The sequence below is a fragment of the Hylobates moloch genome, unplaced genomic scaffold, assembly GCF_009828535.3.
Source record: "Hylobates moloch isolate HMO894 unplaced genomic scaffold, HMol_V3 SCAFFOLD_4, whole genome shotgun sequence".
Lineage (NCBI taxonomy): Eukaryota > Metazoa > Chordata > Mammalia > Primates > Hylobatidae > Hylobates > Hylobates moloch.
The window spans coordinates 112,695,954-112,721,413 of record NW_026652279.1 but is presented as its reverse complement, the minus strand read 5'-3'; the positions used below and the strand labels follow the sequence as shown (position 1 = coordinate 112,721,413).

At 43.6% G+C, this 25,460-nt stretch overlaps 1 protein-coding gene across 1 annotated transcript in view; it reads left to right on the top strand.

The window, feature by feature from the left end:
- Positions 1 to 344: 344 nt before the first annotated feature.
- The window catches only part of LOC116467487 (guanylate cyclase soluble subunit beta-2-like), a gene marked incomplete at its 3' end in the record, with an annotated part of 57,701 nt that continues 32,585 nt past the window's right edge, over positions 345 to 25,460 (top strand). The window contains 3 exon segments of the mRNA XM_058438167.1: positions 345 to 410; positions 1,237 to 1,310; positions 16,357 to 16,451. Coding sequence (XP_058294150.1) covers positions 345 to 410; positions 1,237 to 1,310; positions 16,357 to 16,451 — 235 coding nt within the window.

Genomic DNA, 25,460 nt, shown 5'->3' with positions numbered 1-25,460 from the left:
CCAGTAGGACAAATATTTCCATTTCTGGAAAAGAACTACCAGAGTTTAGACACTCTCCTTCCTGTTGGCACTGGGCTCTTTCGCTTTAAGAAATTCCTATATATATGAAAATCCAAACTCATAAAATAAATCTGGAGCCTGGTATTTGTGGGACAAAAGAATTCTTCCCTTCAGGAAGAAATATTTTGAAAGCTGAGCTCACACAGTGCTTTCAAAGATAACTCAATCACCCCGCTTGTGTTAGGAGCCCCGAGTTGTGGAAGGCAGGTGGCCTGCCTGGGGCACGCTGTCCCTCACTAAGCAGAAGTGTTCATGGGTCCTCTTTTTTTTTTTTTTTTTTTCTGATGGAGGAAGAAGAAAGAGCACAGATTAATGAGCAAACCCAGAAGACAGTTCTTTCTGCTAACCTGGTGCTGTCTTTCTTATTGGAGTTTCCTCCTCTGTTTTCCTGTACTCGTTATATTCTCCACACACACACCTGGGTATAGATTCATTTTTATAAAGAAAAAAAAGTCGTCCTGTCACTGCCTTTTTTTTGTTTGTTTGTTTGAGACGGAGTCTCGCTCTGTCGCCCAGGCTGGAGTGCAGTGGCGCAATCTCGGCTCACTGCAAGCTCCGCCTCCCGGGTTCACGCCGTTCTCCTGCCTCAGCCTCTCCGAGTAGCTGGGACTACAGGCGCCCGCCACCACGCCCGGCTAATTTTTTGTATTTTTAGTAGAGACGGGGTTTCACCGTGGTCTGGATCTCCTGACCTCGTGATTCGCCTGCCTCGGCCTCCCAAAGTGCTGGGATTACAAGCGTGAGCCACCGCGCCCGGCCCTGTCACTGCCTTTTTGGAATTAACATGAAGTGTGTGCCCTCCCTTTCCGCCAGGTGTAAACACCCCCATGCCACTGGTGTGTTTTTGAATTCTTTGTTCCAACAAACCAGTTCCTTATTTCGAAGAGGATTATAATTGACAGTAAATACTTTCTTTAACTTTCCCTAATTACAATTTGATTTCAAATGTAGTTCATATGTTTTCTCTATGGAAATAACCCAACCGGTGGGGTGCCAGGTTTTCCCTAAGTTGGGAATGAGCAGAGCTATTAAATTAAATCACGAGAAACAAGGAAAAGGTATAATTAGTTTCTCCAAGAGGATGCCATTGCACATTTCCTAAAAGACATGAAGATGTGTATGACTGGGGATTTCATGCCTTATTATATATATTTTTCTTCTGGTTTTGTATTCTAGTATGGATTTATCAACACCTGTCTGCAATCTCTTGTGATAGAGAAATTTGGCGAAGAAACATGGGAAAAATTGAAGTAAGTATATGAAAGGGAAGATGAAGTATCTCTGGAGCAACTGGTAAGCCTCCAGTGTTTTTAAGGTTACAGCTTTTTACTGACCTTTTGATTAAGCCAGTTAGTTGAATGAACCCATCATAAAAGATACAGCTGGTTCTCAAAGAGATTCAGTTACTAGGGAGATCAATTCCAGTACCGTAAATACATGAATTAGCTACAGAAAACACCTGCTACGCCTTATCGGTCTTCAATGAAGGTATCAGTCTTAATTACTAAAATCAGCCTTAAAACGGGATCTCACTGTAAATAATACCAACATTATTTGAACTTATATCTCGTGGATGAATTCTCATTTTCTCTTTCTAATCACAGAAGAGAGAGCAACTGCATTATTTCCATTGCACATCAATGGAGCTGCCAAACAGAAGAGGGGAGACACCTTTTAAGTTTGACCAGAATCACTTCTTACGTGTTCTTTAGTTAATTCTTGGTTTTTTTCCTCTGCCTCTGTCCAGTAACCCCTTAATGCCATCATTTATATCTCCACATAGTCTCCTGTCTGACTCTTGCAATCTTGTGCTATCTGTCTGCTTCCCTAGCGGCTCCCGGACCTAAAGTGTTAGAGGTTGGGGATGAAAGTGCCTCAGAAATCACTTGATCCTAGGAAGGGAGAGGAAAACAAAAATATGGAAAAATGATTGGCTTCCTCAGTTCATCAATGCCATGCAAATTAAAACAATTAGGCACTGCTTTGCCTATTAAATCTCCAAAAAATTTAAATGATAATAACCAGTTCTGGTTAAGATGCAGCAAAATGGGTAATTGCTGATGGCATAGTAAATCAGTGCGGCCCCTTTGGAAAGCAATCTGACAACATGTACCAAAAGCTGTGCAAATGATCAAATCCTTTGAAGCAGTAAGTCCATTCTTGAGAATCTATTCTGTTAGAAATGCACAGCTTTATGCACACATATATGCATATATATGCAAAAAGATATAATGTAGCTTTATATTTATAAATAATAAAATAAAAAAGTTCTTTAGTAGTTAAAAACAAACCAACAGATAGAATGACAAAAGAAATATGCATTATTATATGATGATTGCAAAGATCATGAAGCAACTTGCAAATTTTTATGACAATACTAAATTAAAAAAACAAGAAAAAAACAAAAAAGACACAAGTTACATATCTACTAGGTAAATTACACAAATGAAAAAGGATTAAGAGAAAGACCAAAATAATAACTAATAGTGACTGAATTAGATAAAATGCTGGATGATTTTTTTTCCTAACATCTATTTCCCAAATTTTCTTTTTCTGTTTCCCAAATTTGCTATATGTTTTTATTGCTTTTGTAATGTAAAAACAACTTAAAATGCTTAATGCAAACTTTCCCTCCTCTTCCTCCTACCCCCATTTTAAAAATAAAATAAATCGAGCTGAGAGCACAGTGACTTGCCACAGCTAGGTCCTGCCCAGACCCATGGCCCTGCACAGGCCTGGGCACTGTAGCCCACTGCTCACACACAGGGCACCATCAACCATCTTATTCTAGGGAAGGCAGCCCAGGGGTAAATCAGCATCTCTGGGGTAAATTGCTTACAGCTCCACAAGTTTAGATGGGAAAAAGGAGCTCTGGCCTCATAGAGGCGAAGAATACTCATTTCCAAATATTTTAAGTAGGAGCACTGAGTAACTGTGATCAGAGAAACCTTGGACTCGTGGACCCTTGAGAGATTATTTAGCCCAGATCTTCTCAGTTGACAGGTGAGGAAACTGAGGCCCAGAAAGGTTAAGTGACTTGGCCAAGACTGCACAGCAAGGGGGCAACAGGGCCAGGATGCGCTGTCAGAACCTTAAAGTGCTCCTTTTCAGCCCCCTATGCGGCCGTGGGAAGAGAAGCATCTGAAGACTTTTTTATTTTTTATATTTTTTTGTAACAGCCATTGTGTTGTAAAGGCTAAACTCAGTAAGAATAGAGGACAGGAAAAAGCAGTCTTCTTATTTTAAGCACTTACTTTGGGCCACACCTCTTATGTAACAGTCTTATGAAAGCCCAACAAGAACACTGCAAGGCAAGGTATTGCCCTGCTTCACCAAAGAGGAAACAGTCCCGGAGAGGATGATGCTGAAGACTGCACAGTGCATAAGGGGGCTGGGGTGGGGACACAAATCCAGGTTTGTAACTGCAAAGACTCCTCTTTCTATTAGGCCATTCTACCTGGGGAAAGGGAGAGCAACTGGCAACGGGAATTCATTTTCTTTTTTCTTTTTTTGTGAGATGGAGTCTCACTCTGTCACCCAGACTAGAGTGCAGTGGCGTGATCTCGGCTCACGGCAACCTCTGCCTCCCGGGTTCAAATGATTGTTCTGCCTCAGCCTCCCGAGCAGCTGGGACTATAGGCACCTGCCACCACGCGGGAATTCATTTTCAGGGGCTCTGGGCGAAATAAGAGAGGTGTGTCTTTAAACCTGTGTTTACTGAGCTCCCATAGTAGGCCTGGTACTGCGAAAAAACACTGGAGGATTGAAGAAGCATATAAGCCATTTGGCCTGGATGGCTTTAGAATCTGTGGAAACATTACAGGTATGCCCGGAACACAGGAACTAGGGTACTGAAGGGCCATGTCAGATGGGAAACTGGGATCGTTTCCTCTGCTACAAACTTGACAGGGGCAGGTCAGCTCCAGCCATGCACACCTGGGCCTTCCAGAGGATCAGCTGCTCCCATGCAGAGGGCGAGCAGTCTTAGGAGGAGGAAGGAGAGACGGCAGGCTCAGCCAAGCTGTTGGGTGCACGCTGCAGGGTGGGGTGGGGAACCAACTTGGGAAATAGGATACTCATATTCTCAGAAACAGGGCATTGTTGCAAGGAATGGAAGAGTCGTTGGATTCAGCGGGGGCTCTGGGGCTACAATGCTGAACTCAAAGCCCAGAAGCAAGGCCTACAGTATGTATGACCCTGGCATGGCACTTAACCACTCTGCGACCCAGGTATTTCATCTGAAAAGAAAAATAATAAAAGTAGCTAACCTCGTGGGGTTATTGTAAGTGTTAAATGAGATTGATGATACAAACCAGGCACTTAGAAAAAATGAGTGGCCCAGGATGAGCACTCAACAAATGCAAGCTGCTGTTGCATAATGGCTGCTTCAGTGCTTGGTATTGGCTTATTTTCAAGACGCTGGTCCTCACGTGGGTTGGGGGAGAGGTGGGGGGCAGTGGCGTGCATCCCATTGGACTGGATTTGCATCTGGGCTCTGCTGCTCAGAGCTCTGTGATCCTGAGCGGGTTGCTTCACCTCTCTGAAGCTCTGTTTCCTCATTGATAAAGGGGGAATAATGTACCTATCTTCCAGGGTTAAGGAGAGAATTGAGTGGTGCAATCTACACAGAAGTACCTAGTAGAAAGTCAGTAAGCATCCTTCCTCCTCCTCTGAGATATAGGTGCTACATTAAGATTACATTATACTTGACACTATTAGAACCACTTTGCTGCTGGTCAGATAATGATGCTTTCCATCTTGAAGAAGCAGATGTTCCTCAAAGGCTTTCTCTTTGCCCAGAGACCTTGCCTCCTAAAGTTAGTGTGATTTGCTGAATGGCTTTATCTCCACTCCTCATTTCAGTCTGATCTCCCTGACACCCAGTGTGGGCCACTGTCTAACCCTTCCTTGAGGAACCCTCATAAATGCTAGGGACCAGGCCGTGAGGGGTAGAGATGGATTTTTGTTGATTGATTTTTGACTTATGAATCTTCTACTATGTGATTTCCTGGTTAGGACCTTTAGCCTCAGCTCGGCTGCTGCTTAGAAGAACCTGTCCTTCCTAGGAGAAAGGCCAGGGCTCTGGAAATCATTGAAAATAGCCAGAAATAGCCAGAGCACTTAGACATGAGCAGAGGTAAAATGACGTGTTCAGCTCTGCCTATGACAGGCAGCTGAGATGTGCTGTTTAAGGAGGGACTCTCACCCTCCGGGTATGACTGAACACAGGTAGCATGGCCAGCTGCTGGAACCTTCATTGGTTGAGATATTCAGCATATCTTTCCAAATCAAGGGGGAAAAAATCCCCAGCTTTCCATGTGCCAGTGGATGGAAGAGACTTTTTCCTTTTTGGATCCTTGGTGCGACCTCTCTGAAAGGCTGGAATGTCATCTCTTTCTTCCTTTAGAAGAGCAGTTCTCATAGCATTCCCAAACAAACAGGAATCCACATGACCTCCAGGGGGATAAAGAACATTTGAATGAGGGTACAAGAATGCAAGGGAACCAGAGAAATATGTCTGGGAATAGAGAACCCAGCAGGGCACATCCTGCGCTTGTGTCATTAGGTTTTATCTCTTTCATCTTGAAGTCTCAATTATCTGCTTAATTGGGTCTCAGGATGTTTGTATACAGAGCACTAGACATCTATACGATTGCAATGGAAATGCATCTTTAAGCCAAAAATAAAGCCAATTTAAGAAGTCCACCAGCTATGAAAATTGCATCATATTAGAATTTACTAAAAAAAAAAAAGAAAAAAAAAACTAGTGCAGAAAACTCAGCTTTTAAAGGAGAAATTAAGGCGAGATTATTGGCTGTGCAAAGGGATTTGCTTCAGGCCAAATTTAAATAACAAATTTCCTAATGCTTTTAGAGTAGAATTTCAGCTGAGAAAGAAAAAAACCCATCAATTCCTACAGAAATTTTAAGAAGAAATGATTAGGTAAAATGAAGCATGTTTCCAGACCTTATGACATAAATTTTATCTTAACATGAAATAGGAAACAGATGTTTCTCCTCCTTTGCTTGCAGTTATTTTCCTCTCTTATAGTCTAGATTTGTAGATTTCTAATTATAAATCACTTTTTTTTTTTTAAGAGACAGGGTCTCACTCTGTCACTCAGGCTGGAGTACAGTGGTACCATCATAGCTCACTGTAGCCTCAAACCCTTGAGCTTAAGTGATCCTTCCACCTCAGCCACCAGAGTAGCTGGGACTACAGGAATGCACCACCATGTCCAGCTAATTAAAAAAAAAAATTTTTTTTTAGAGACAAAATCTCTCTATGTTGCCCAGTCTGTGAACTCCTGGCCTCAAGAGATCCTCCTGCCTCAGCCTCCCAAAGTGCTGGGATTACAGGTGTGAACCACTCTGCCTGGCCTAAATTGCTTGTTTATAATCTTTTGGTTAAAACCTTTATTGAAACTTAACAATGAGAAGGAACTAATGGATTAGGAAGAGTAAGGCCTTTGGAATCAGATAAACCTTTACATTTTGCCTGGATTGCTTACTTGCTGTTCGACTTGGGCAAATGTATTTATTCAAGTATTTAGCTTCTAGGATGTGCTGAACAAAGTTTCAGCCACTGGGAATAGAGGCAAAGGGAATAGGCAAGGGCTCTGTTCCCTGGGAATGTATTCCAATGTGGAGGACAGTAAACAGGCAAATAAACAAATAAAACTCAGGTTGTGCAAAGAGCTAAATTTAGAGTATTTAGTGGTGACTGGGGAGAGAAGATGCCAGTTGCCCTGAGTTGGTTAAAGAAAACCTCTTGGCAAAGGTAATGTTTGAACTGAAAGGAAGGAAGGAGCCAGCCTCGAGACAGAGAAGTTATATGTGTTCCAGAGAAAATGGCAAGTGCAAAGGTCCTGAGGTCAGACTGAGCTCAGTGAAGTTGAGACCCAGAGAAAAATCTAACATGCTTGGAATATCATATGTGAGGAGTCTGATAGGAGATGAAGGTGGAGAGGGTTTTAGGGATCAGAACAGATAAATGTGTAGAAGATGAGAAGGAGTTGAACTTTTCTTCTAATGGCAGTGGGTTACTGAAGTTTCTGAGCCTTGGTGTGCTCACTTGCGAATGGAGATAATCATGGTGCTCATCTCATCCACTTGTGAGGATTGAGTCAGCTAACACAGGTGAGGCGGCTAACATCCCCTTGGCACTTTGGTTGCAGAACTTAGTCCAGGATTTTGCTTCCAAGGATCAGCAATCCATTATGTAAGCTAACGTTTAAAGGAGTTACTATAAAGATTCAGAAGACTCTAACAGAGCTCAATTGCAGGAAGTACAGAGAAATCTCAGAGGAAACAGAAAGTCAGCAGGCCTGTTTCCAACTCAGTGTCTCCCTTCACGTTTACTCTATTTTCCTGGTTCTCTCTTCTCTCTGCAAGTCTTTTAATTTCTGTTCCTTTTTTTTTTCTGTCACCCAGGCTGGAGTGCAGTGGCATGTTCATAGGTCAATGCAGCCTCAAATCCTGAGCTCAAGTGATCCTCCTGCCTCAGCCTCCTGAGTAGCTAGGATAAGAGGCACATGGCACTGTGCCTGGTTATCCTAGTTTTTGGTGAGACAGGCTTTGCTTTGTTGCCCAGGCTGGTCTCAAACTCCTGACTTTAAGTGATCCTCTTGCCTCAGCCTCTCAAAGTGCTGGGATTACAGGTATATGCCACCATGATTGGACTTAATTTCTGTTTCTTCCAAGCTTTTCTATATGCCCTTTGGATTCAAGAGATCACCATCATCAGACTGGCTCAGTTTCTCAGTACCTCAATTGCAGATGCCTGAGAAAGAGGGTTTGATGGTCTTTGATCTGGAGTCCATATGTATCCCATTCAGATGGACTTTGGAGGGTGGGGTCTCTAAGAAGAGGTAATGGGTAGAGCCATCAGGACTGAGTATATTCTCCACTGTATAAATAAATACATGAAAAAGGAATGAATGGTTGGATGATTCATGTGTGTATGAATGGAAGATGAATAAATGAATGAGAGGTGGATGGATGACTACCAAGCCCAACCAACCCATTTAAGGAGAGAGGTGGGTGGGATTACATGGCTTCTCTCTATGTCATGGGTTCTTAACCAAAGGTTCATGGATAGGCTTGAGAAGGTCTGAGAACCCTCCGAAGTCATCTATTAAAATGTCGTGTACATGTGACTATATGTATTTTCTGGGGAGAGGGTTCATAGTTTTCATCAGAATCTCTAAGAACGCGACAATCTAAAAAAAATCAAGGATCCCTGATTATGAATCCTTGGGATTTTTGTTCTTGCTAAATAGGAAATGCTGGCAGGGCACAGTGGCTCACGCCTGTAATCCCAGCACTTTGGGAGGCCGAGGCGGGCAGATGACGAGGACAGGAGTTCGAGACCAGCCTGGCCAAAGTAGTGAAACTCCTGTCTCTACTAAAAATACAAAAATATTAGCTGGGTGTGGTGGCGGGCGCCTGTAATGCCAGCTACTTGGGAGGCTGAGGCCGGAGAATCGCTTGAACCTGGGAGGCAGAGGTTGCAGTGGCCGAGATCGCTCCATTGCACTCCAGCCTGGGCGATAGTGTGAGACTCCATCTCAAAAAAAAAAAAAGAAAGCTGTTAATATTGTGACATCCTGAGAAGCATTCCTTCAAGCCCAGTATATTGCAAAACTAATTGAGCCAGAAAAAGTCAGAATTAATTCATTCCCTTTTCTGCTGTCCCTCGTCCATCCAATTGACTCACCAAGTTTCTTACCCCCTCTTCAAGACCGAAAGCCCCTGTCCCTCCATGTTACCTACTTTTCCCATAAATAAAGTCTAGCTAAAAAGTAGCTGAAAGCAGAGAGTTTTTATTTTTAACTTTGATCCAAAAATGTTGCTTGTCTCCCTACTTCTGTCCCTTTCCTGGCCACAAACGTTTTTCCTGGTTCATCTAGCTGCCTGAAACCACAGCCCCTCAGAGCCAGAAGGGCCCTTAGAAATCAATCTGGTTGGAGCATTTCACCTAGAGGACTCAGCCTCCAAAAGATCATATGAGAATATCTGTGGGAAATTCTAAAAATATAGTGAATATTATAATATTAAATATACAAAGCAGAAGTATTTTTTTCTAACAAAAGCTGTCAAAGGTAAAGCTTGAGAAATACTTTTGTTTAGTAGGACTATATGGAAGATAAATTTTTTTTTTCTTCTTCTTTTTTTTTTTTTTGAGATGGAGTCTCGCTCTGTCGCCCAGGCTGAAATGAAGTGGGGCGATCTTGGCTCACTGCAACCTCTGCCTCCTGGGGTTCAAGCTATTCTCTTGCCTCAGCCTCCTGAGTAGCTGGGATTACTGGCATACGCCACCACACCTGGCTAATTTTCTTATTTTTAGTAGAGACAAGGTTTCACCATGTTGGCTAGGCTGGTCTCAAACCCCTGACCTCAAGTGATCCGCCCACCTTGGCCTCCCAAAGTGCTGGGATTACTGGCGTGAGCCACTGCACAGGGCCTGGAAGATAAACTTAGTAGGAGTAGAAACAGATATCATGAGGCCTGAAGCTTATATAATTTGGGAAGCCTCCTTTAAAATATAATTACCAATAAAAATTTAGCTACAGAAATAAGTACTTTTTTTAGAATTAAGCAAGAAAACTTTAAAGCTGAAGGATAACATAAACATCAAAAGCTGGAAACATGTTTTTATTATTGGTATCATAAATTAACTAACCCTCTTTTATAATACTTTTCTGCATCTTTGGCTGTATTTTGCTTTTTCTGTTCATCAGACAATGATTTTATAATGTCATTTTCTATAAAGAGGATAGAATGAATATTCTAGTATGGCTGGCTGAAAATTGTATTTATTGTATTTTGTTTTCATTGTTAGCTTAGACAAATTTCTTTATGCACATCCATAACTTTCTCAGCAGTTTCTTGCTGAAGTATTCTTCTTTCCTGGTGGCAAGTCCTGGGAAAACTGCAGCCTTTGATCTCCCTTGACCTGTTCCACCCCTCTCCCCTACTTTGAGGCAAGTCCTCTTGGACCAGGCAGTCCCCACTGGGAATGTGCAGCCTCTCTTTCAGATGCCTTTTGGGGGCCAGAGTAGAGTCTGGATGTGTGTTGAGTCTACCAGAAGCAAATGGTCCTGAGGACTGGGTGGTCTGCAGCCCCACCCACAGGCATCCAGGACCACTACCAGGGCATATAAGGTGACCCCTCAGGCTGGGGATGGCTCCAAGCTAGAGGGGGCCAGGTGAGGCTGCTTCCTGCCTGTCCTGGAAGCCTCAGCTTCATTAGCTTCCAAAGCAAACCTGAATCACTCTTGATTTAAATCAGAAGTTCTTAAACACTTTGGTATGCAGAAGCCTTTATACTCTCATAAATTATTGAAGACCCCACAGAGCTTTTGTTTAATCTATGCGTATTTATGGTATTAGAAATTGAAACAAATTTAAAAAAACATTTTAAAATTCATCTAAAATAATTATATGTTATAATATATAATATAATTATGCTATAATACATAATATTACATGTTAGTGTAACATATTTTTATGATAAATAACGATATTATTCAAATAAATTAATGACAAGATGGCATTACTTTACAGTTCTGGAAATCTCTTTTAATATCTGACTTAATGGAAGTGATGGAAGTGGGATTCCATCTTCCACAATGTATGTATTCTGTAATATGATTTTGGTCGAAACTTATGAAGAAAATATGGAAGGAAGAAGAATTTAACACTCTTCTCAGATAATTATGCCTATTCTTTTAAACCTCACAAAAGCTTGACAAGTGGTGTTTTCTCAAAGGTCAGTTATAATGTTGAATCTGTAACTGTACCGATGACCTTCTTCATACTCTGTTATATTAAAATCTCTTGATCTGTGTTACACTTGGATAGAAATTTTTTAGCATCATTTTGTACTAGCTTGCATGAGTTATTTGGAAACTACTAGCTAACTGACTTGTGCTAATCTTACAAATGTTGACATGTTTCACTATACAATATCAAAATTGCATTTGTCAATATCATCATCATCTTAGCCTCTAAGGATTGGGATGCTAATAAGCTTACAGTATAAGATGAAATTTTTTTTCCCCAAACTTGAGTTTTGTCATTGGCAACACATTCTGCCAGTTATTTTCCTTGAAGTGACAGGCTAACTTTGTTCTTTTCTTAAGAAAATGTGTGCCAAATATCCAAGTCTGAGTAACCATAGTTCGTCTGACAGTGGTTTTTTAAGTGGAAATGATGTTCCATTAAAAAAGGTGGCTAATTCAGCTCATGACTCAATCGTGTAAGTACTTTTCCTGGAAGTGACCATTCACACTCCTGCATATAGGAGAAGTACTTTATTTGAGTATGTACTTCCCATTCTGTTACACAAAATATTCAAAAGATGTATACTCAGGGTCAAGATTTCATAACATTGGTAATTTTTACTACCTCAAAATGAACAACCTAAAGTGAAACTGGCATTTTTTTTTTTTTTTTACTGCACATATGTGACAGTGAGGAATATGATGACTATAAATAATATACTGAAGATTTAAAAAAGAATATAATAAAGAATGTAATAGTTTTGTGCCACTGTCTTAATTCATGCTATAAGGCACCAAATTTTTTTTGTTTGTTTGTTTTTGTTTTTATTTGAATTTATTTTTTTTTATTTTTATTTTTTTATTATACTTTAGGTTTTAGGGTACATGTGCACAATGTGCAGGTTTGTTACATATGTATCCATGTGCCATGTTGATTTCCTGCACCCATTAGCTCGTCATTTAGCATTAGGTATATCTCCTAATGCTGTCCCCGCCCCCCCCCCACCCCCCACCCCACAACAGTACCCGGAGTGTGATGTTCCCCTTCCTGTGTCCATGAGTTCTCATTGTTCAATTCCCACCTATGAGTGAGAACATGCGGTGTTTGGTTTTTTGTCCTTGCGATAGTTTACTGAGAATGATGTTTTCCAGTTTCATCCATGTCCCTACAAAGGACACGAACTCATCATTTTTTATGGCTGCATAGTATTCCATGGTGTATATGTGCCACATTTTCTTAATCCAGTCTATTGTTGTTGGACATTTGGGTTGGTTCCAAGTCTTTGCTATTGTGAATAGTAAGGCACCAAATTTTACTCACCAATGCTTATGTGCCATTAGTGCAAACACCAATCAGTACAAAAGGCAAATAATGTCTTAATTTGGTTTTGAAAATAGTTTGGCCCCATGGATTCCTAAAAACACCTTAGGTATTCGCAGGGGTTCCATGGGTCATACTTTGAGAACTGCTGGCTTAAATGCCTTAAGCATCCTTCTAAGTGAATCAGAGGTCAAGGAAGGAGACATCATTAGTGGCTGAAGGAGAGAAGGGGAGGACCAGACATGACAGTCTTCATGACAACAATGACCTAATTGAATACTATCATTGTAAAAATGAAGAAATGGAGGCACAGTGAGATTTGCTCCAAGTCATCCAGCTAGATGGTGGTAGAGCCAGGGTTAACTCCTAGGTCTCCTCCTGACACACAGAGTCTGTGAGCCTCTGTCAAGTTAGGTCTCTCACCTAAATTATCTTACAATTATTTATTGAGTACTTGCGTGCCAGGTACAAGGCTAGGTATTGAAGATATTAAATCAAATGACATTGTCACGATCCTTCAACTTGCTAGTCTAGGAAGCATGCAGATGGGCAAATCAATTCCACTCGCAGTGAGCATGAAGACAGGTGATACAGAGAGCACAGGGGCCTCAGAGCAGGGACGCCCGGATCTGCAAGTGGCTGAGAATGTCCAGAATCGGGATTCTGACACTGAGTTGGGAAGGAAGGATCAAGTTAGCCAGATCAGGGAAAGTGAGAGCTTTTCTAGTGGAGCAGAGCCTGTGGGAAGGTAGGGAAGAGAGGAGCTTGAGTAGCTGGAGGAATGGATGTATGGGAGAAATGGCTGGAGGTGAGGAGTGGGTGCAGAGGCTGGGTCGTGGAGCTGGGTATGTCCACCTAAGAAGTCTGGATTTTATTAAGAAAGCTGTGGGGAGCCAGACAGGCTAGCTGGAGGACAGGCTAGAAAGACAGTCTGGTGCTTTTTCTAAATTCCAGATGGTCGTGACACCAGGACAAATCTTTTGCCTCTCTGGGCCTCCCTTTCCCCAAGTACACCTTGAGTCACACATTGACAGGCAAGTTTGTTATATGAATTCCCCACCTACCATTAAGAGAGCTGTTGAAAAAATGAGTTCTTATGGCTTAAATTGATCCCATTCTCTTGGCCTGAATCTTGCTACAAAGTGCTGTTCATTTTTCCTATGGGCTTTATAGCTCACCCTGGACTCTGAAAAACCATTACATCAGTTTAGTAAGGTTGAACCACGTAAAATGTATCATTTGTAACCTGTTGCCTTGCCAGACTGAATCCTAGAAAGTGTTTCTGTGCAGTGGTTTTCAAACCTGGACAGTCATCTGAGGCAAGTGGTTAAAAAAATGTGGATTTTCAGACACCACCTACTGGGGCTCAGGAATCTGTGTATTTATTTTGCTTTGTGAGTTGCTCTGCTATAGGCAGCCTGGCCCTGATTTTCTGCTCAGATATTTTGGGTATTGCTAGTTGGAACTAACTAAAGAGGAACATATATTGAATGCCTGCTGGTGCCAATTAAACACCGATTCCTCAGTCTCCTGCACATGGATGCATACAAGCACCTATGTGGCTGACATTTTTCGTGTGCCATGATAGGTGCTCCTCTTTGTGTGAGCTGGAAACGTCTAACTCTTACTTCATTTCCCACATTTCTTGCATCTCCAACTCTCGATCTCTTCAAAGTGCTTTCCAATAGCCATTTTTCTCTCTTTCTCCTCTGCATGTGAGAGGCTTTGTCATCTCATTGGAAGATATCAGTTGGTTTATTTATTTTAAAAAAATTCTTGGTGAACATACTGTTTTACTAAAGCAGCTTGAATGACTACATATGCAAGTGTGCACTGGCTCTGTGGGAAATGTTATACGCAGGATCGTGGAGATCAATAAACAAGGCTGAAAATCCCTGTATAATCATAACAGTCTGGGCACGTCTGGCATCCCAGCAACGTGCAACCTATATACAAACCCAAATAAATATTTGACACTAAAATATGATCAGTTCGGCCTACAGGAAAGAACAGGCTGCCAGATCCAGAGATGGGTGAATGGGTGGTCCCATCAGAAGGCCGGGGAGCGCCACAGAGTTTGTTACGTTTCTGATGGTCCTGGAGGTCACTTAACCCTTTCTAAGGTCTTCAGAACACATTATGACAATGTGTCAAGTTTAAACTGGGGTCTTGTCCATGTATTTCTGTTTTGCTTATAGGCACAGAAGGAGGGCACATGTTTTCACAGAGACTTGTGGGCCCCTGGGGGCGAGTAAGAGGCAACTCCAACATGGTGGAGAGTGCCCCACTTAGGCAGCAGTGGTGGTGTACAGCACTCCTCGCCCGAGCAGGCCTACAGCCGGTTTCTCTGAACAGCTGCCTCCAAAGATGCTTAGAAAACACTGTATAGGCATGGGCCAAAACAGGAACTCTTACAGGTGAAGGAGAATTCAAGCAGCTTCTAGTCCAGGATCCTCAACTGCGTGCACAAGCGTTTCTGGGGCTGTCTGAGAATCCCCAGTGGATGTGTGTGTAGCAGAGAGGTTAAAAAAGATGGAGAAACACGAATCTTGCCCAGTACTTCCTTTATTTTACAGATAAAGAAATCAAGGCCCAGAGGGGGAAAGTGATTTTCCCTTAGAGCTTATTTGTGTAAGGCATAAGCTTGGAACCAAAGTCTCCTAAACCCCAGCCCTGGTCACCTCCCACTCGCTACGCAGCCCCTTTGTTCTCATTGTCATCACAGCTCTCCTTGGATCTGCATGGTGGTTCTCATTTTCCCCAAGCTCTTTCAGATTTGTTATCCTGTTTTATCCTTACCAACACTCCTGGCAGATAGGAAGGGCAGGTAATAATAATTGCCACATTGAATGAAGTCCAGAAAGATGATAAAGAGATAGTTAAATTTAGTGATGAATAAGGATCCTCAAACATTAGAAGGTTAGGTATCCAGAAGAGGGACCAGCCCAGTCTGCATTTTCCTAAAGGGTAGAACTAAGGCCAGTGAGTAAATTCCCAGCAGCACAGTACATGCTGTGGTGGGCTTTGAAGTTCGGAGCCCAGATCCTTCTCTTGTCAACCGGTGACCATAGCAAGACATTTAATCCCTCTGAGCATCAGCCTTCTCAACAGTACCAGGAATGATAAGTAATAAACTGGTCATCTCTTGGGCCAAAAGCACATGCTCAATAAATAGGAGGTATTATGAGGGCCCAGAAGGGGGTTTCATTTGAACATAAGAAAGACATTTCCATCAAAGAGTACAGTTGGTAAGTGGAATGTGCTGCCTTGCAAAGGAATGAGCTTGTTGTCACTGGAAGCATTCAAGAAGAAACTGGAAAACCAGCAGTCAGAAATAGTGTGCAGTAAGAAATTGGACATTTAGAAAATTGGACATGTAGAAAATTCCATACTTCTCACAATGTCAAGATTCTATGGTGTGCTCTGGATAAGCTTGAATGCTCTGACCCCTCTCTGTTCTTCAAACTTGCTCTCTGCTGCCTAGAAGCCTGTTCTCTCTGTCCAGAAGGCTCTTCTTCGCCTTTCCATCCTTCAGTCTCAGCAAAATCTCCCTTTCTTAGAGAAGCATTCCCTGACCAACCTCCTTCCCCCATTTGTTAACTCAGTTGCCAACTACAGTTTGATGGCTCACATAAGGGCCAAGCCAAGGGTGCAAGTCTCAGACTCCCAGGCTAAGCCTCTTTTCAGCAGGCTTGGCTAGCTGTTGAAGACTAAAGTCCGTCCATAACTCCTGCAACATAGCCAACTACACTGCAAAACAGTGAGAAACTCAAGCAGCTGCTCTACTATTCAGAGAACAAGACTCTATGACAATTGAGTTCCAATTTACTACCATATATTAAGTTCTGAACATGTGCTCAGTACAGTGCCACTTGCTGGGGGTTCAAAGATAAAAATAGGTCACAATGCTCATCTTCAAGGAGCCCAGGCTAGTGGGTAAGACCAACAATCTTTATATAAGTTGAGGAAATGCATAGCCTATCCTGGGTACTTGAGAAGGGATCTCCAGGCTCAAACTGAGGTCCAGGGAAGGCTTCTTGGAGGAGTTGACACCCAAACACTCCAGTGTCTCACATTCCTTATGATCAAGAAGGTTATTGCTATATTATATCTTGCTGGGTCAGTGGATGTATTCCTGGGGCAAAGCTCCAGCTGATGAGCATTCACTGCACCTCGATTTCTCCTCCAGAACTTCTGCAGAAGTACAAGATGCCTTCATGACCTACACAATGTATGATGACATCATCACCATTAAGCTCATCCAAGAGGCCTGCAACATTCTGGGTAAGTATGAAAGAACTTGTTTTGCTTTCTTAGAGCTGCTGTAACAAAACCCAGTTGATTCTCATTATTTGCAGTGGTTATAGTCTATAAAGCTGCTGCAATACTGAATTAGTGAATACCAAACCATTGTTCCTAGGGGAAATACAGGGTTAGTTTCCTGAAAGTCTCTGGTCACAAGATTTTTGCCAACCAATCAATGCATAACTTTGTTTCATGTGTGCTTCTGTGAAAAAAATACATATTTAATATACATAGTTGATTCATTCACGTTGAACTGCTGGCCAACCATACCGTAACTCATGCCTGAAGGAGGCTAATCTAACACTGCTTTTTCTCTGGAAGGATGTGACAGTCTTCTTGTGCTTAGGGACACTAGATAGCACTTCAGCCTACACTTGGGGTTCATTCTAAACAGCAAAATCACCAACAGAAAAGCAGAAAAATGTGAAAAAGATGACACTAAATAGACTGCAAGAAGGACACTTGGTTATAGTTAGAACTAAAATAAGAACTTAGAGCACAGCCTTGTTCTATCTTGGCTAGAAGCATTCATGTTGGCCGGTGGAAATTCTATGTCTGTGAATGACCTTGACAGCTCTGTGAGTATTGATTTCGGGGCTACAGATAGATAAGTAGCCAAATTTGTAATATGAAATCCTCAAATAATGAGGACCGACTGTATCACAACCTGGGTGGCTTAAAACTACAGAAATTCATTCTCTGTGGTTCAGGGGACCAGAAGTCCAAAATCAGGTTGCTGGCAGGGCCGTGCTGTCTCTGAAGGCTCTCAGGAAAAATTCTTTCCCTCTTCCAACTTCGGGTGGCCCCAGGCTTTCCTTGGCTAGTGGCGGCATAACTCCAGTCTCTGCTTCTGTCTTCACGTGGCTGTCTTCTCCCTGTATTTGTGTCTCTGTGTCTAAATTTCCATCTTCTCATTAGGACATCAAGCACATTGGATTTAGGGTCCATCCTAAATGATATCATTTTAACTTGATTACCCAATTTCCAAACAATGTCACATTCACAAGTTCCTGGTAGACATGAATTTTGGGGGCACTCTAACCCAGGAGAGGGCTCAGGTATGACCCTTTCCATTTGAGTGGCCTTAGGCTTCTTAACAGACAAAAATGATGAGCAGCACCGTCTGCACCACTGCCATCATGTTTGGCTTCGATGTTGGCTTTACAGGTGTTGCAATACCTTTAGAATGGTCTGCTATGATTACCTCTGGGTGTCAGGAGGAACAACATTGAGAATCCACCTATGCCACCTACACTCGTGCTTACCTGGAAATAGACGTGGGGTGCTCTGCAGCGTGCTGAGGGCCCTTCCCCCGTCTGCTCTCCATCGCATATTTTCCCATCTGCCTGGACATGAAAATGCCATTGACAGGGTCATAGGAGGGGGACCATGTGTGGATGGTCCCACTGACAATGTACATGTCCTCCCAGGATGGTTTTTGCTGTGGATGTATTAGCACTGGATTTTTTTATCTTGTTTATCTGCTCACTCCCTAGGCCCAGAGGGGAAAAGGTACAGGACAAAAAAAAAAACAAGAAAAAAAAAAAAAAAAAACAAAGAAATTAGCTCTGCCTCTTTCTAGTTTAATGACTGAGGACAAATGACCTAAATAGTCATAGTTTTCTCATTGGTTGAACAAGATCTACTCTTCAGAGTTATTTGGAGGATTAAATGAGAAAATGTATGTGAAAATATCATATGTGGTATCTGGCATATAATAGGCTTTCAGAAAACATTTCCTCCCTCCCTCCTTCCCTCCCTCCCTCCCTCCTTCCCTTCCTTTCTTCTTTCTTCCCTCCCTCCCCTTTGTGTTTCCTGGGCTGCTGTAACAAAGTACCAACAACCAGGTGGCTTCAAACAATAAACATCAATTCTCTCCCAGTTCTGGAGGCCAGAAGTGTAAAGCCAAGGTGTTGGCTGGGTTCATTCCCCTGGAAGCTCTAGGGATAACTTGTCTCTTGCTTCGCTCTCAGCTTCTGGCATTTGCTGGCACCGCTTAGCCTGTAGACACATGTCCCCAATCTCTGCCCCCATCTCCACAGGCCTTCTTCCCTGTGTGTTCACGTGACCTTCTCATATGGACAGCAGCCATTGGATTTAGGGCCCACCCTAATCCCTTATGTCCTTACTTTATTTTAACTAGCTACATCTGCTCTCTTTTCAAATAAGATCACAGTCTGAGGTTCTGGGTGGACATGAATTTGGGGGCACACTATGCAACCCAGTACACCTTCCCTTTCTTTATCCTTCCTTCTCACCAGCACTGAGTACTCAATGAGCCAGGGCAGGCCTGAGGGGAAGGAGGGGCAGGCAGCCTCCACTGTCCCAGGCTCCAGGGATCTATGCAGGAAGCCGAAGCCCCCCTCTGTACTTCCAGGATCTTTGATGAGGTCTCTCTTTCCATTCCCGTTGAACTTTCTTCACCCATTCCTCATAGGCGGTGCTGCCTTGGATCACTGTGAGAGTGTGAGATGGCATTTAAGGATGATTCCAGGCAGACGCTGCATCAGGCCTCATGGTTGGCACCTGGTACCGGGTATAGCCCTGTTGGAAGTGTCAGGCTATGCCCAGTCCCCAGGAGTGTGCAAGCTGGCTCTTATGCAGCCTGCAGAGGATCTGGCAGCAGGGGCCATGGTTTTGAGTTGGTTTCATGGTGCCTCTGAGGGCCTAGCAAATTGGCTTGCCATTCTCAGGAACAATTTGTGAAATGATATAGGTTTAAGCCAGTAGCAGGTGTCACAGTCATCAGCCCAGCAGGCGTGCCTGAGAACACGCCAGGGCAGCTAGCTAATGCTAAGCCCCCCAGGGACAGGCAGCTTCTCCAGAGCACAGCAGTGATGTGGAAAGTGCCTGTGTCATGTGAGGCATTGAACTTATTTCCCTTTCCTTTGGATTTCAGAAAAATTACCTGAATATTAAAAAGATAGTGCCAGCTTTACTCGCAGGCAACTGGATCTGACAGATGAGAGGACTTTTCCCATGGCTTTCACATGGCGATGTGACTGATATCTACATCTCTTCTCATGTTGCTGGTCATCTCCTGGATTCAGAAGACCTTCCAGGGATCCGTATCCAGGAGAGGTCCAAAGTCTCTGCCAAGCTGGGAGGGGGAAGTCATTGAGGCTGAGGAAGCTAGATGTGTGCGGTGCTCAGAGTCCTCTCTGGTAACAGGTGGTCACCTGCTTCCCCTGCCCACTCTGGGCCACCTGCTGTCTCATCTCATCATGTTGCTCTCTTGGAGCCACAGAGCCAAGCAGGGGCCAGAGCTGCCAACGAGGCCTGGCAGGTGATGGTGATCATAGCTAGGAGGAATCTGGTGTCCCAACTGGTTGTTAAAACAACTTCCAACCAGATGTATTTTAGCCCCTGGTCACTTCCCACCTGCATCTTTTGATAGAACCAAGGTTGTATCTGAGGCTGGAAATAAGGCACAAGGAGTGAAACAGTCATTTGCTCCTTCAGCTCCTGGAATTCAGGCGCCAAGAGCAGCAACATCTCCCGGATGCTTCCTGAAGCCAGTTCCCAGCCTGCCACCACGGCAGCACTTAGAGGGAGGACGCAGGCAGCTGGCAGACACGGCTCATGTGGCTTCCCAAGAATCACGGCTGGGCCTCTCCCTGAATCCACCAACCAACTCTGCTCTCCAAAGAAGCTTACAGAGAGAGATTCCAGGCCAAAGCTGGCCCAGGAACTGGGAAGTGTCAGTGATACCTGCAAACCTCACCCCTATCCTGTCCAGCCTGTTTTGGGGGGACTCTCAGGCCCTTTTGTCTCTCCAGCAGCTAACACCAGGGGAGGTTTCTGTGGGGCTGGGCTATCAGAAAGCACACAGCATCGAGCTTTCTGCGCTCGAGTCTGAGCGTGGGATGTGTCCTCTTTACAGCACTGTGCTGCTCCCACGGGCTGCAGCCTGGAGACCTGGGTTCTCGACTCAGCTCTGCTCCCCAGCCACGGCCTTTTTGTTCAACAGGTGGCAGCAGCACAGCCACCCCAGAGGGTCACCTGTCAGCCTTCGTGCTTGACACACCTGTCAAGGAGATTACCTGTTTTATTTTCGTAAGCATCACTTTAATTTTTTTAAAAGTATGAGATTACGATATTAAATATGCTTTTGCAAACCAGACAGACAGATCCCCTCTTGATCCTAATATGTCCACCCCACATAGGCAAAGCCTAGGTGCTGCCCTTGTGGCTGACAATTCTGCACATCTGTGATCCTAGTGAGGGCTGGAGGTCCACAAACAAGTCCAGTGGTTTGCAATTACCTCCTTTCTTCTAGCTAAGTAAGAGGAGCATCTGGTAACCTTCCTTCCACAGGAAGAATACAAATCATTAGGTGGAAATTCTGTAATGAGAGATGACTACTTTTGAGCTGAAAATCTGGAGTTTTGACAGAGCTTTCGAAATAAAAGGGCAAAAAAGCTTAGAATGAGTAGTGAAATTAAGCCCACCTTTAGTCTTTTCTTGATTTTATTCCAAGGGAGCCCAGCAGCAGAAGGACGTAGTGGCTGTATCGTGTAGTCTTGATTTGGTCTGAGCCCTCTGCAAAAGAACATCTCGTTGTTATTCCAGAATGAGAATGGAGGGTGGATTCTTTTCTGTCACACCAGCTGTGTGACCTTGGGCTAGAATTTCACTGAGCGTTGATCTCCTGCAAAAGGAATAATACCTTACAGGGTTGTGGGAAGGAATGAATTAAATCAAATAACAAATGTAAGGCACTTAGCAACGTGCATGGCACATACTGGGTGTTTGGTAAATGTCAGCCGAATGTTGAATCTGAAGGAAGGATGGGGGTATTTCTATGTTTTGTACCTCTAGATACTGTCCCGTATAAGAAGACAGGCTTTGCTGTTCACTTCAAATGGCTGTGGTAAAAAATTATGTTCTACATGTACACAGGGAGGGGAAAAACACACACTGGGGCCTGTTGTGGGGGTCAACGGGAAGGAGAGCATTAGGAAAATTAGCTAATGTGTGCTGGGCTTAATACCTACGTGATGGGTTGATCCATGCAGCAAAGCACCATGGCACACGTTTATGTATGTAACAAACCTGCACATCCTGCACATGTACCTTGGAACTTAAAAATAATAAAATACAATAAAATAAAATAAATTATGGGCCAGGTGCAGTGGCTCAGGCCTGTAATCCCAGCACTTTGGGAGACTGAGGTGGGTGGATCACTTGAGGTCAGGAGTTCAAAACCAGCCTGGGCAACATGGTAAAACCCCGTCTCTACTAAAAATGCAAAAAAAAACCCCCCAAAAAAACAAACAAAAAATTAGCCGGGCGTGGTGGCATGCCCCTGTAATCTCAGCTACCTAGGAGGCTTAGGCGGGAGAATCACTTGAACCTGGGAGGTGGATGCTGCAGTGAGCCAAGATCGTGCCACTGCACTCCAGCCTGGGCAACCGAGCAAGACTCTGTCTCAAAAAAAAAAAAAAAAATTATGTTCTGAGCTCTCTGATTAGTGGTCAGCAAACTACATACAGCTTATGGGCCAGATCTGGGCCCTTGCCTGTTTGTGTAAATCAAGTTTTATTGCAACACAGCCGTGCCCCTTTGCTTACACATCGTCCGTGGCTGCTTTTGTGTTACAGTGGCAGGGCTGAGTAGCTGCACAGAGACCATATGACCTGCAAAGCCGAACACATTTATTATTTACTATCTGCCCTTTACAGGAAAAGTTGGTCATTTCATGCTCTCAAGGGTGGATGCAGATCTTTTTCAAGATTCTAAAAATATCCTTTAACCTAAGAACTGCTCTGGACTGAATTGTGCCCCCATGCCCCAAATTCATATTTGGAAATGGGGCCTTTGGGAAATAATTAGGTTAAGATGAACTCATGAGGGTGGGGCCCTCTTGATAGGATTGGAGCTCTTATAGGAGAGATACCAGAGTGCTGGCTCTCTCACTCCCTGTCACATGGGGACATGGTGAGAAGGTGACCCTCTACAAGCCAAGTAACCATGTTATCTCCTTGATCTCAGACTTCTGACCTCCAGAACTCTGAGAAAATAAATATCTGTTGTTTAAGCCACCCCATCTATGGCATTTTGTCATGGTGGCCCTACTGGACTAATATAAGAACTTGAATCAGCTTGTATATCTCCAGAAAGAAATACTCTGTATGATCATATCACCCCAGTCCATTTTTGTGGCTGTCTGTGCTCATGTACATCAAACGGTGTGGCAGTACCTTCAGCAGTGAGATGCCATCACATACCTGCCCCACTGCTGTCACATTCCCAACCCAATCAACATGTGCAGAGGCAGCAGCCAGTCTATAGACCAATGTGTGGGCTGATCCACATCACCTTTCCACCGAAAGCCAACGTATATCACTGTGGTTTCTCTTTGCCTAGCTTTGAATGTCAGAAGTCTTTTCTCCTTGTCGTTTATTTCCATAACATCTATTGGCCTGTATCTATCTGAAAGAGTAAATGAGTATGGTGAATGCATTTTTCAAACAAGAAGTTGGGATGCAAAATCGAGTGAACACATGTATGAGATATGGAATCAGGACTGCCCTAGGAAGCCCATGGTGATTCTGTATGTCTACAACTCCCATGAGTCTGAGAGAGCAAGACCCAGCCAAAGAGAAGGCTACAGGAAGGACATTTTACTCTCTAACAAAATATACTGGTCAGTTGAAAATCCTCCCTTTGACAAAGGAATAAGAGTGCTTAGTCACCACTAGCGAGGGCTTTGCTTTCCATGCGGGCTTCAGAATGCAATTTCCCTACCTTGAAGCAATTGCTGGGACTTTTCCAGACCGCTCTGCCACTGCATAGCTCTGTGCTTTCCAATTAGCATAATTCAGGAGGGGACCAGATGGCAGGTTGAGCACTGCATAAGGAATTGTTCTGTATATGAATAAGTGCCTACTTAGTGTGTAAGTGGGTTATTAGTGATCTGAAGTGACAAAATTCAAAACAACACACAACAGCCATTTGGCACAGCTGTGTCCGTCTAGACTTTGCTTGCGAAGACACCCATAGTAAAATGTGTTTCAACAGTTAGCTATCAGCAAATGCTAGCAAGCCTCTCTGCACTCACGTCTTTAAAAATAAGAACAACACAAAATTGACAAAGTCTTGAAATCAGGCATTATAATGTTTGCTCTTCACTATTCTCCTCTGAAGATGGGACAAGTAACTCAGGCTGTGCAACTAGCCACGAATGGAGACTTCTGATTCCAAGGCTGATGCTTAATCCCACAGACTGGAGGGGAAGTCGACAATGTTTAGAGCAAGGGCTTTGGAATCAGACAGACCTGGGTGAGCCCCCTGGCTACACCAGCTCCTGATAATATAACCTGGGGTAAATGTTCCCCTGGTAATGCAGCAATGATACCTGTGACGTTTTGCTCACCTTATTTGATTTCTTCTGTAGGACAACAACCCAGGGGGTTTCATCTACAGAAGAAATCAAATAAGGTGAGCAAAATGCCTGACACCAAGTGGGTACACAACAAGGTACCTCGCCCTGTCCCTCACCCCTGCTCGCCACCAGATAGACCACTGGCCCTCTGCTGTGGCCCTGATAGGGCTGACTACTCTGTTCCAAGGTTTGACGGGAACCAGGAGGCTTCTTCTCTACCAGGCTTCAGCGGAATTGCTTCATCCCTGCGGAGCACCACCTTCCTGAGCTGCCTTAATCGACTTCCAGTTTATTTTTTCTCTATGCCTGTATAAACTTACGACTACTTCTGAAACCCAGCCCTCCCACTTTAGAGTCTTCTTCCTCCTTGCAAACTACAGCATGGACACGGGCAGATTTTTCTTTCCTTTTCTTAAACTCCTCTTTCTCCTACTCCAAAATATTTCCCCATAAACTAACTCATGCCTGACATTAGTGATATCATTGGAGAAAAAGAGTATGTGAGATTATGGCTCTTTTCAGGTATCTGAAGAGTAATCCTTTGGATACCAACACTTTGGGGGAAAAATTACCCATTTTCAATGGAAAACTTTGTCAAATGTAGAGCATGTACTTCTCTTTCCTGTTGAAGAGCATATGTTTTGCTGGGTGACTCAGGAAGAGTGCCATGAGGAGTAGCTCTTGTTGCCTGTGACTTGGGTGATGGGAGGTGGGCAGGGTTCTTGCAAGTCTGGCTGTGAGTGGGCTGTTTGTCCAGGAGGCTCTGCTCTGGTGGCTATGGTGTCCCTGCCAGCCTCCTCACTGGGGCTTCAACAGGTGCCCTCTGTCCCCCTGCCCTGGACAGCCCAACTCTACTCTTTCTAGTACCTTGAGCTGAAACCCAGCAAGAAGCAAAAGTTTCCCAGTGACGAAGAAGACCCATGCTTGTTAAGTCAGAAAGTTTGAGTTCATGCAACATTCCAATGTAAAAGCTTGTTAGAGGTCTCCACACCTGGGGAACCAAGCATAGAAGCTTTGTGATCATCATTTTCCTTCTGGAAAAAAAGTCTTGTCTGGGTGCTGTAATCCCATCACTTTGGGAGGTCAAGGCGGGTGGGTCACTTGAGCCCAGGAGTTTAAGACCAGCCTGGGCAACATGGCGAAACCCCCATCTCTACAAAAAATACAAAAATTAACCAGGCATGATGGCACACACCTGTAGTCTCAGCTACTTAGGAGGCTGAGGCAGGAGGATCACCTGAGCCTGGGGAGGTTGAAGCTGTGTGAGCCATGATAGCACCATTGCACTCCAGCCTGGGCAACAGAGTGAGACCCTGTCTGAAAAAAAAAACAAAGGAAAAACAAACAAACAAACAAACAACAAAAAAAACTTTTATTTATTTATTTATTTTAAAAAACATGTTTTAATACATACACAGAAGTAGAGAGAATTGTTTACAGAAGCCCACATACCCTCCACCCAGCTTCACTAATTAACAATATTTTGCCAATCTTATTTTGTCTATCTGATTCCTCCACTCTTTTTCTGGTTTTATTTTTTCTGGAGTGTTTTAAAGCAATTACCAGGTTTCTCACAATTTCATCCATAAATATTTCAGTAT